At 32.8% G+C, this 13,235-nt stretch overlaps 1 protein-coding gene across 2 annotated transcripts in view; it reads right to left on the bottom strand.

Moving 5' to 3' along the window:
* The window catches only part of ANKRD17 (ankyrin repeat domain 17), a 161,460-nt gene that overhangs the window by 47,844 nt on the left and 100,381 nt on the right, over positions 1 to 13,235 (bottom strand). For both annotated transcript variants that reach the window (XM_060148023.1, XM_060148024.1), the window contains 4 exons: positions 11,290 to 11,438; positions 4,106 to 4,217; positions 3,828 to 3,973; positions 389 to 531 (listed from right to left, as the gene is read on the bottom strand). In XM_060148023.1, the coding sequence (XP_060004006.1) occupies positions 389 to 531; positions 3,828 to 3,973; positions 4,106 to 4,217; positions 11,290 to 11,438 (550 nt within the window). The remainder of the gene's footprint in view (positions 1 to 388; positions 532 to 3,827; positions 3,974 to 4,105; positions 4,218 to 11,289; positions 11,439 to 13,235) is intronic.

The following is a 13,235-nucleotide window of genomic DNA, read 5'->3' as shown; positions in this document are numbered from 1 at the left end:
ATTCTTCTCAGCCCTACTAAATCTTTGAGATATTATCAAGACTACACTACAAATATTTTACTACCCAGAACTAGAATACTTTCTGTATCTCATTCAACATAATGACTTGGGCTGAAAGTGATAAATTATTAAGTCATTATTAAAATGAACTTTCCATTCTAAAGTATATACTTGCTTGCTAATAAAAACATAAGACAGATGTGTTTACGTTTATCATAAGAAATAAAGTGATAATTTTTTCAAGTTCTATGTCAACAATTTTAAACACTTAAATTTGAATTCTAAATTTGTAATGAAGGCATTTCCTAAATATGGCATTAAAAAGTGTGCTACAAATATCTTTAACATAACACTCTTAAGGGACTTGGAGAGAGAGAATAAAACTTGCCTAGAATTAATCTCAGCTCCTGCATTTAGTAATATTTTGATAATGTTCACATAGCCACCAGAAGCAGCCAGGCTTAGAGGTGTGTAATCAGAAACATTCCTGTGCTCTTTATTTGCCCCTCGAGCTAACAATAGCTCCACCACCTGGAAAAAGAAAAGGAAAAAATGTGTTTTCTTCTTATGGTGAGACAACTTGCAAGGTGTATATTTCTGATTTCTCTTTTTTTCTGCTTTATTGTATAACAAAAGAAGGGGAAAGTCATTCATCCTTTGCACAAAATCAGTCTCAAATGAAAGCAAAAGGTCTTAGAGGCCGATAAAGGAATCGTTTCTCAAGTAAAATCCATTTTGGAATCTGTTGAAATGGCACAGTGTTTTCATTGAAAGATCTTGACCTCATGTGTTCTTGTGCAATGCTGTTTTGGAAATTAGTATTTCTGTATTATTCCACCACATAGTGGTAAAATAGAATAAGATTTTTTCATTTATACATGTAAATGTCCTTAAAATATTTTTTAAACTTAAAATCAAAAACTAAATGTTAAAAACATTTTTGGAATAAAGCTAACACTTATCTTCCCCCAACATTTTACCATAAAAATTTTTAAGCACACAGAAAAGTTGAAAAAAATTTACATACAATCATCACCTAGATTCTACCATTAACATTCTCCTCTGCTTACTTTATCACATTTATTCGTCTGTCCATCATTTTTTGATGCATTTCATTTCTAAGTAAATTGTAGACACCTGCAATTTCCCTTAAACACATCAGCATGTGTACCATGAACTAAACTCTTACTTGCTTTTAGGCTTTTTAGGTTTTTTTTAGGTGAAATTTGTAACTTTCAATAAATGCACAAAACTTAAGTGTATAGTCACTGAGTATCGAGAAACGCATAAACCTAATTTGTATCGAGAAACGCATAAACCTAATTTAAATCTGTTATTTACTCATGTTCTTTCTCAGTCAATCCTACCCAAAGATTAGTTTCATTTACCATAGATCTTCATATAAATGAATCACAGAGTGTTTGAAAATCAACTGTGTGTATTGCATAGCATTCCATTATGTGAATGTGCTGCTTTATCCCTTCTACTGATAAACATCTCTACTGTTTCTAGTTTTGGGCAATTCTGAATAAAGTTTCCATGAACATTTCTTGTGGAAATATATTTTCATTGCTCATGGGCTCCACCTAGCAGCAGAATTTCTGGGTGCATGTTTAGTTAAGAAATTGCCAAACCTGTTCCTAAAGTGGTTGTACTATTTACACTCTCATCAACAAGGAGTTCTGGTTACTCCATATCCTCAGCAAAATTTGGTATTGTCAATCTTTATAATTTTAGCCATTCTAGTGGATGTAGCTGGTGGTATCTCACTGGGGTCTTAATTTGCATTCCCTGATTGCTGAGAATATTTAGCATTTATTTAAGTGCCATTCATAGATCTTTTGTCTATTATGCCATTTAATGCACAAAAAAACTCTTTGACACAGGTACTAGCATCTTATCTTCATTTTACAAATGAGGCATAAGGAAGTTAAGGATTGCTCAAGCTCATAGCACTTATCCTTGCTCTTACTGTTAATAATATATCTAACTGGGAAATAAATAAATGTTAATGAACAGTGCTTTGCCTTACTACCAGCTAAAACTTTACTCGTTTGAATAAAGCTATGACCAATTTTATTTTATTTTTGTCTTTTTTTACGTTCACATTCATAAGCATTTTCTATTTTAAATTTCATTTAAAAAAATTTTTTTATTGAAGTGTAATTGATTTACAAAGTTGTGTTAGTTTCAGGTGTACAGCAAAGTGATTCAATTATACATACATATACATACTTTTTTTTTCCAGATTCTTTTACTTAGAGGTTACTATAAAATATTGAGTATAGTTCCCTGTGCTATACAGTAGGTCCTCGTTGGACATCTATTCCATACACAGCAGTGTGTATATGTTAATCCCAAACTCCTAATTTATCCCTCTCCCACTCCTTTCTCCTTTGGTAACCATAAATTTGTTTTCTGTGTCTGTGGGTCTATTTCTGTTTTGTATATAAGTTCATTTGTATTTTTTTTTTAAGATTCCATGTATAAGCGATATGATTCTTATCTTTCTCTGAAGCTATGACTAATTTTAGATGACTTTCTATCACATTTTTGCTTTTAGAGCCAGTAAGACTAACTGGCTTATGTAACAACATCATAAAAACAAGCCCCCAAACTGGCATTAGGCTATTTTATTTTACAAAGAGTCCCTTAAGCAATAAAGTAGAAAACCCTAATCAAATTTCTAAAGTTTCTTAATTCTTTTATGCAAAGATAACTGACCCTAGTTATCTCTCAGAGGGAATGGTCTATTCCCCAAAAGTAATAAACATTCAATATAAAAGAATTATTTTTTGATTTTATAGTAAAATGACTTTCTAATATTTTATTAATTACTGCAAAATACTTTACTGTTCTAATGATACCAAATAAAAGCAAGAGTGTTATAGGCAAAATTATTACCCTAAAAGACTTCTATAATTATCATTACCGCATCTGTTACATTTTAGTAAGAATACATAAAGATTACAGTAGACTATAGGCTTTAACATTGCTTTGAAAGGAAGAAAATCAACTGATTTCTTTTTGATTCAATATTGAAAAATGTTATGAGACAAGTATGATTTCAAACCACACAGTGATTGAAAATTTCAGTTAAGTCAAAATTTTACTTTCATTATATATCAAAAACAGAACATTTACATTTCCGACTGACAGAATCACCTCCACTGTGGAATACAGAAAATAATTAGAATGGTGAAATAAAAAAGAAAAAGATTTTTAAGCTGAGGGTAGGAAACTCACCTGGAATGACCTAGAGTGCTTCCTAAATATAAGATTCAACAACTCCCTAACTGAGAAGTTACCAATCCATAGAGACAGCACGACTGGTGAATAGAATTGGATTTAAAAAAGTGATTTAAAATGAGGTTATCCAACTAATTATTAAATGCCAGAAGAATGAGGTTATCCAATTGATTATTAAATGTCCGAAGAAGACACACAATGGAGCAAACAGAGGCTGAGCTTAAGTACCTTTCACACTAAGTACTCTGGGACAAGAAAAGATGAGTGAATACAGGCCCCACTTATCAGGAGCTTGCTGATTTGATTTGGGATGTCTTAATCATTCTCTTAGCCTGAATGCAATACAGAGGGATTCCTATGGCAGTTCGTACTTTCAGATGAGTAGGATAATAAACAATGTATGATTTTTCTGGCAAGACAGTTTATAACACTAATTCTTATCCTTTTGCTAAAAGATTATAGTCTCAGTTACTGTGATAAATCTTAATGTCTGTCCACTGTTACCACAAAGTCATATAAATTAAAGTGCACATCTGTTAAACAGAGAGAAAAAAAAAAATTACACTTGGGGACAATACCTCCTGTCTTCCCCCAGAACAAGCCAAAGATAGCGGTGTGTCCTTGGTTCTTTCTGACTGGGCTTCAATGTCTGCACCATTGTCCAGCAATATTTCCACAACACCAACATGACCAGCTGTAGCAGCCAAGATGAGCGGAGTAAAACCTGGAGTAAAATAAAGATCTTCTTAGCTAAGCAAAGAAACAGTGCTGTTGTCCATCAAAATAGGGCTACAAGTAGTATTTCGTCACAGAACACAAATAATTCAGAAGAAAAGTTAACAAAAGTAGGCCTTACCTTTCTTGTCTCTGTGCTCAATACTAGCTCCTCTCTCTAGCAATGTCTGTACCAGTTCCTCATGACCACCAGCACAGGCAAGCGTTAGCGCTGTGTCATGATTACTCTCAGTCTGTAAAAAATTGTTGATTAGCTCATTAGACAATTAAAAATGTGAACATCAATTACATAATATGTACATATACCAAATACACACACACACACACACACACACACATATATACCATTCTACTATATCAAACATTTGGATAGTAACCTCTTTTTTTTTCCCCACTAATGGTCAACTTGTGATTTTTTTAAACTACAAATAATATTTGAACTTTATGGCCAATTCTTAAAGCAAGCAAGAAGAAAAAAATGTATGATTTTCAACCATATGCTATTTTCAACTACATGTTTTAAGAAATACTACAGTGGACTCACTTTCCCTTCTACCCATAAATGGAGTAGCATAGACAAGATTTATCTTCCCATCCCAAACGACAAAAAAAGACAAACTATTTGAAATGATGTTAGTTAGACAGGCAACACATGACAGTGATCACTGAGGACAGAAATGATTAACTTATTGTATAGCCTGAAGAGTTTCCAGGCTAAAGTGCAGGAAGAGGGTACCCAAATAGAGCCTGGCATTCTCCCTGCATTGAAAAGAGAGTTTGGAGAAGTGAAGGTGGCTAGAATTCATGGGGTAGACTACTGGAGAGGAAGGCACTACATACAGAGAGCACTCCAGAGATCTGCAGAGGGCTCCCCTTGAGTCTTCAGCTGAGCTCTGATCAACATACATGCATAAGAAAAATTACTGGAGGCCAGGGAAAGACTACCAGAAGGGACTGAACAACACCTAGAGCTTACACAGAACTGGGAATAGTTTGGTTCCCACAGCCAGAGCAGAAAGACCCTCAAAACACACAGAATATCAAGAAAAATCCTCAGCCATTAGGCCAAATTAGCTACTCTGGACCCATCTAACAAAGCTGAAAAACAAGTCTTGAAATGAAAAAATTATTTCCAAGTAACTTAACTGCATTCGAGGAACAAAGCCCCTAAAAATTTAAAGGAACAAAAAAATATAATATACAATGCATTTTGAAAGACAAACACAATTATAATTGAGACATGACACTGTTTATATACAGTTTACTTCTGACTTATGCCAGTGATAGTGACCAATAATAGATTTAACCAGTGGTCACACTCTATCATAGTATGTGGCTACCAGAAAACATAAAATTATATGAGTCTTGCATTATTTTTTTATTGTATAGCTCTGTCTAAGCCATCTTCCCGCTTTTACATATTTACCTCTATTACAGCATTTATCACCAATCTTCCTTATGTTAATATTACTTATGTGTCTATCACCCTCAGGGGACTATAAATTCCTGGAAGGTAATAAACATGTCTTATTTATATTTGCATTCTCTACCTATTAGTGATGTCTTGCCTAGGAAACAATAAAAGATAGTTAAGTTGAATGAATGACAGTAGCTGTAAGGGTCATAGAATAAAAGCTATCACTAATAAAACAAAGGATTACATAAATGAAATATATATTTACTGTGTTATATAATATTATATTTATTTCAGGTTTATAAGGAAGGAATCTGATTTCAGAGAAAAGGAGACAAAGGTCAGAGAAATAACCTTCCGATGGTCACATATGCTAACAATGGGTAAAGACTGGTGTAAAAAAAACCAAGAAGATCATCGATAACAAAATGCTGCTTACCCTCTTACATCAGAGAGCAGCCCTAAGGCACAGCTGACTGAGGTGAACAGAATGCTAAGCCTATCTGTATTATGTGTTCTCTATGTTAGTATAGACAATCAGTAGAAGAGTAATCTTTATTACAAAGAGTCAACTTTATGATAAAGTTTATGAGGTTTCTAGAAGTCTTCTAGGGGTTAAAGAGTAATTTAGGAAACTGGTGCCAATCGTAATAGAGAATGAAGAGACAAACAAAATTTGGAAAAGGTAAGCATGGAAAATTTTAGAGGATCAGTAAAATTTGCGTTTTTTCCACATTATAAAACATCAATTCAATTGACATTTATTAAGCACCTTTTATATTCAAAGTACTCTGCTAGATACTCTAGCGCTGACAAAGGTAAGTAAATACAGTCTCTGCTCACTAGGAGTTTACAGGTTACTGTACAGGGCAAATTTAGGTTGAAACTAAGAGAGAAATATGAACAATGTGAGAGTTGAAGGAAAAGATATTTAAAGCTGAAGAAGATGGGGAGGTTAGTCAAATTCCCTGGGCAACTTAAAAGTAGGTAACTTTGTTAAAAAAAAAAAAAAAGTAGGTAACTTCACTATATTTCTGCATTAAGGTGAAATTAAAGCAATTAATATTTTACAACAATCTTTTTAAGACAATAATGAAAGAATTTAAAGATTCTGAAGTGAGACTTTCACCGCCCCCCCAAATATATACTACATATTCCCAAAATGGTAAGAAATATCCTGATTTGCAATATATCAAGAAACAATTTAACTGAAGTAGGAGTTTGGGTTAAAATTAACTACTGATAAGATACAGGTAGTTTTGAATTAAAGAAAACAGGTGTTTTGAATATTTCTAATCAAGGAAATGAAATGTAGGTGATGACTTTCTAGAAGGCAAAGTAACACTAAAGTTATGTTATTATACTGGTTACCAAGTCACATTCTTGGTCATATATCTAAGAGAAACCTGGAGAGGAAAAAGATGCCCAGAGCTTTGTTAAGAGCTTTCCAGGTTTATATTCTAAAGAAAATTTCCATTTAGCTCACAATATCATAAAATATAACCATTCTGTATTATAACATGTTATGATGATTCAGGCTTATAAAAAATGATAAAATTATATTAAATGTAAAAATATTCTGTAAATTACCAGCATGACTATTCAATTTTATAAGATTAAAAAAAAAGCAAGAATCATAAGACAAATGAAATATTAAAGGAAAAGGCAGCTTTTAATGAGCTAGAATATAAGTGAAAAAAAATATCTGAACTATAAAAAAGTATATCCATTTCATTTAAAGTAATTAAATAAATTACTTTGAAAACTATTAGGATTTAAAGGGCTGAATATTTTTTAGACCTCCATAGTCCCAAATATCTCATTCTCTAACCACGTTAGGGGTCATGTATAAGATTAAAAAGGATGGCACTTTAGGGCATTCAATAAATGAGAAAAATCAGTAAGACAGTAAATAACCTATTTAAAACACTTCATATAAACAAGTCGAATGCATGCATTTTAAAGTAGAATGCTTTAATGGCAGAGTATTTCATATTACTATTATGAGTTAAATGAGTTTTTTCCTGGGCTCCTTAATTTCTCATTAAATCGTGGTGAAACTGTTTTCCATGTTGCAAAAACAGAAGAAAAGAGAAATACCAATGACATTTATACCATTAAAGGTAAAACATAATTTTACATACTCTACAATTTCAGTCTTGATATGTAGGTTAAATTTAACACCTACCTCTTTAAAAGATAATAGATACATGTTAATTATTAAAAACAGGAAAAAAAGGCAAAATTACCTGAGGAGGTATTTATTTTTCTCATTTTTGAGATGTGCTAGAATAAGTTATTCCAAGTTTAAGGAAAGCCTTTAGAAATTTGAGAATAAAATGTCAAGCAGTTCAGAACTGGAACACAAGTTCAGTTCATGCCAGAACACAGGTTTTAGAACCTATGAAGAGAACAACTAATTCTTTCTCACTTTCGGCTAGCAGAGTTAATAAAAAGTTCACACTATAAAATACAGAAAATATTTAATTAATTCAGGGGATTCAGCTCTAACTTTCAACCAGATTTATTGTTTCATATAAAACCACAGTTCTTAAAAATCTATATGTGATTCCTAATTTCCATATCTAGAGTACCCAGGTATAAGTTTTATTACACCACTCAAGCAAAATAAAAAGAGATTAGAGCTATGTTATCAGAATGCATAGTAAAACAGTCCCAAATAATTACTTCAAACTATCATTTATTGATGTTTCCTAAAATAAATTTTGGTAACAGCACAGTGTGTAGTATTAATCTTAAAAGTTTTGATAGTATCCAAACTTAATTCAATAAGACCATTACATGAGAGGCGGAGAGCCTGTGGCACACAAACCAAGGGTGATTTCTAGTTATAGAACGTAAGATTTGAGGAATGTTATAAAGAATGCAAACTCTTATCGTCAGCATTCTTTAAGGGCCAGAAATTACACATACGATTCCAGCTAATCCTTGTTTAAAATATTAGTTCCCTACTATAATGATCAACTAAAGGACCATTTTTCAAGAATCATTAGCATTTAAAAAAAGAGACTTATATACTGAGACATTAAAAAAATCACACTTTTGTTCTTCCTTAAGATTTGTGGTAAATATGCTGTATGGCCAAGGAAATATGCTAAACAGATGTAAAGATTAAACACACATGGCCCTTTGCTATCTAGGCAGACCCATTTTCTAGATTTTAGACCCAGAGTCTTTTTTTTGTTTCTTTGAAAGCTGGCTCCACTAAAAAATTGGCTGTTAGGCAAGGCCTCTTTCCTTACCTGTAAAATGGTAATAGCAACAGTACCTACTTCATGGAATTGTTACAGAGATTAAGTTAAAGAAGTAAATATCTGTAAAGAGTAAGAATGTACATGTTGGGCTTCCCTGGTGGCACAGTAGTTGAGGGTCCGCCTGCTGATGCAGGGGACATGGGTTCGTGCCGCGGTCTGGGAAGATCCCACGTGCCGCGGAGCAGCTGGGCCCGTGAGCCATGGCCGCTGAGCCTGCGTGTCCGGAGCCTGTGCTCCGCAACGGGAGAGGCCACAAGAGCGAGAGGCCCGCGTACCGCAAAAAAAACAAAAAAAAGAATGTACATGTTAAGTTTTGTTAAATAAACAAATGGAAAATCCAATTACTAGAGGAATTTTAATCTTTCAAAATAGAGGAAGAATCTTCATCATATCACCTGTCTGTAATGGCACAGCATTGTCACACATAAACCAAAATATCCATTACGTAAAATCTCATGGAATTTGTATTGAGAATCTAGAAAAAACTTCAGGTGGATTAAGCATAAAAGAATCTTTGTATTTATCACTTTAAGTACCTTCTTGGTATCATAAAAACTAGTAAGTTAAAAAAACTAACACTGAAGGTTAAAGAAAAAATGGTGAACAATTATTTCCAAATAATTATTTTGTATTATGTGTTCCAAAACAGGAAATTTCTAACTAAGCAGTTATGGTAAACTCCATGAAAAGTATTGTAACTCATATTAGGCTAACCCAACTGAAAAGCCTCAATGTAAAGACCAGATAAAGAAGCAGATTTTTAAGGAGCCATAGTCAAATCTTTTTACATAAGTATGTCTACTACATTTAAAATGTACATCATTTGTTCAATTAACTTTTTAAAAGTATTTATATGTAACTTCTCAGAAATTAATTCATGGTTGGTTGAGTGGTATAGTCAGATAAAATTTCATTATCACTATAATCTCAAATTCAATAAAATCATGATCATACTTGATGGAACATTTTCTGTAGCTGATTGATTAATTGATTTAATTTTGGCTGCACCATGCAGCACGCGGGATCTTAGTTCCCCAACCAGAGATCAAACCTGCCCCGCTGCAGTGGAAGTGCAGAGTCTTAACCACAGGACCACCAGGGAAGTCCCTGTGGCTGTTTTATTTTAAAGCACTAAAAAAAAAAAGAAGAAACACTTTATATTTTGGTGAAGTTTTACTTTTGCTTATGGATCAATTTTTGATCTCACAAAATTAGAAAATATACTTCTGGTTAAAACATTAACAGACTCAGAGCAAAACAGATTAGAGGAAAATAATGCAAATTCAATAAAAAGTTCAATCCAATTTTACAATGCTATCAATATGAAATGTAAACCATTGTGGTTCACCAAATGAATGTCTACTTTTTTTTATGAGACTAAAAATGAAGCCCTATAGTATGGCATTTGGAAGGGTGCCTTTGAAGTCAAACCAACCTAAGTTTGACTCCAGCCCCACCATTTCTTAGTTAAATGAAGTGATTGTAAGCCAAATGTTTAATCTCTCTCTTAGTCTAGGTTTCTTCAGCAGGAAAATGGGTGTTTAAGAGTAGCTACCTTATATGTGTAATCTGAAGACTGAATAAAGTTATTCCTTAAAGAAAGCCCCTAACTATTTTAGGTGCTCAAAAAAAAGTTAGCTCATATAAAATAAGGGAAGCAAGTAAGAACAGAAATGAAATTCCTTTTTCATAGTATTACCAAGAAACATCTTAATGAAAAGGAGGCTTTATTTCAATAGTTTAATAGTACAGGCCCTTAAGGATGCAATAATACAAACACACACACACACACGCGCACACACACACACACACACACACACACACTCTCTCTCTCTCTCTTTCTCTCTCTCCCCCCTCCCCCATCCCCCCTCCCTAAAATTGATGCTTATAAAGAAGTGATCATTTATAAAACTGCAAGTTTTATAACGTACACCACCACCCTCACACTAGTCTCTCCATCAGGCATTAATCAAAACACAAAACTAAATAAACTTCAAACATTTCTCAGTCCTGAAGAAAGCCACATACCCTTACCTCATTCAGCAGTCTTCTAAGCTAGGCTACTTGGCATTTCTTCAGGACACAACACAAGCTACCTTCTCTTTTCCAACCTCACTTTGCTCTGACATTTCACGGTAAACTAAGTCTTTTAAAAAACTTGTTTTTTAAACTTAACAGTGTTATAGAAACAGACACATAGACTTACTACATATTTCAGTCAGCAAGATCAGAATTTTCAAAGACAATATAAATGTAACTGAGTATATATGCTATATAAATGGAATCCAATATGAATTTTAAGACACATCTTCTAATTTAAGTTTAGAAGAAAATACATAATCTTAAATAAGTTCTTTCTTTTTACATCCCTTTTTAAACTAAAGTTTAAGAAAAAAAGATTACTTGATGATATCAGAAACCAGATCTTCACAATAATTATCAGTAGTAATCTGTATTTGGTATTTTATTTCTTTAAATGTGGATTCTAATTTATAACTGTGGCTCAGGTCTTTGCCCAGACACAAAGCAGTCTAAGATGATTTAAATAACTGATTAATGTTTCTAATGATGATATAATTCCAGCTAAAAACTATCACTCCTGAGTTTGGAGCTTACCTGTGCATCAATATCAATGGCAGGGTAGATAGGAAGCATGGCTGAAGGAGAGATGATAGGACTTGGAGTTGGAGTCTGAGGTTGGGAAATGGAAGCAGCGATACTGTGGGTAGGAGTGTTTGACATTGCAGATGCTCTTCCACTGACTGCTGTTGAACAAAATAACTGTACTTAATGAGGATGAAACATTGTTAGGTAACAGCAAGAAATAGTTGTCAGAAAATATTTAAATATCTTTAAAAACAAAATATCTACAGGTAGACTGCCATAGCACTAATAACTCATTTTCCTGGTTATTTCTGACACTGGACAACAGACCAAAATTTAAATATATATTGAGAGTAACCCATTTGCTAAACAATAAACCATATGAAAAACAAATTCCCCTCTTATGGTATGTAATCACAAAACCTTAATTCAAAATAACCCTGAAAACAAAACTATTTTTATGAATTAAAATTAAATATATATGCAAATGGTTATCCATTATATCTTCTTAATCAGAAAAGGAATAAAAGTTAAAATAGTCAAGTTAAGAAGGAGAAAATGTGTCTTTTACCTGCCAATTTCACACCTTATTTTCTAGAACTAATGAAAGTAATATCACTGTTTGTGGACATTCGCTATTGAATATTTAAAATACTTCCTATTCTTTTATTAACTGCAGACAGGGGGTGGCCCTCAGTATGACAGCATATATATATATAAAAATTTGATCCTCACACAGAAACAGTTTCTCACATACAGAATTATTCTGAAGGGCGTAAAATGCTCACCAATCAATCTAGCAATCACACTGACTTAGGAGGACAAAATTAAAATATTAGGGTAGAAAAAAATGTATGCATGCAATCAGCCTTCAAGTATAGATTACTGTTAGTTCTTCTAAGTATAATTTTGCCATGATATTATTTTCATCAAAATAAGCAAATTAAGAAGGGGCTAATTAGGTCAGTACTTGAGATGGGAGAATTCCAAAGGTGGTAGCAGTTGAGGGTACTTTATTCCCTCATCAACTCACTTCTGGAGTTGCCATGTGAACATCAATCCTTTTTCCCCCTTATTAAAAATGCTATAGCACTAGAGTCTGGGCATTAATCTTTGAATGATCAACAGTAGTGTGGATGTATGTTACCAATGTAGTTATCAACTACATGAGACAGAAAACAATCATGATTCACAACTGGATCTGAAACCAGGCAAAAGAGGTTATGCTCCTACCAAGAACAAAACTGAAATAGACCTTATCATAACAATTATAAACACAATTGTCAATTAAGAAATCTATTTTACATGAAATCCTTAGTTCAGGCACAAACATACACTATACATTATAGCAACACACATTCTAAAATTATACATTTTTAAGTCCACTTAAAAGCCAAAGGAAGAACAAAGGAGGAAACAAAACAAAACAAAACAAAACAAAACACACTATTTGAATCCTTAGGGATCCAGATCAATAGAAAAGGGCATGTACTCAACACTAACATGTTAATCATCTAATGACCTTGATATTGTTACTCCACGTTGATAGTTTTGTATGTTAAGAAAAAGATCAAGACAATTCAAATGTACACATTCTAGATATAAATTTCAAAACCATATAAAATCTATGGCTCTTAAAATGGGTTCCATATTCTCCTCTGATTAGACTGATTTTCACAAATGAAAATGCTAAACACAAAATTAGCTTAAACAGAATGAACACCAATCTGTCCAAAAAACTGAATTTTATTTCATGATACTGAACAAAAAAATCTAAGTTTATTGTTAAATGACTAAATTATAATTTACATTTCAATTTGAATAAGTTCTTTTAAAGAACATATTAGTTTTCTTATTTTTGGTCAAACTGGTTTTTCTTATCACCTCTTCTAGAAGGAGATAGGAAAAATCAATTCTCTCATTTAATTCCCTTGGGGTACCTATGATATTGGTTTACT

This window comes from Lagenorhynchus albirostris, chromosome 4 (assembly GCF_949774975.1).
Source record: "Lagenorhynchus albirostris chromosome 4, mLagAlb1.1, whole genome shotgun sequence".
Taxonomy (NCBI): Eukaryota; Metazoa; Chordata; class Mammalia; order Artiodactyla; family Delphinidae; genus Lagenorhynchus; species Lagenorhynchus albirostris.
Note: the sequence above shows the minus strand (reverse complement) of the source record. Positions and strands in the feature narration are given on the sequence as shown.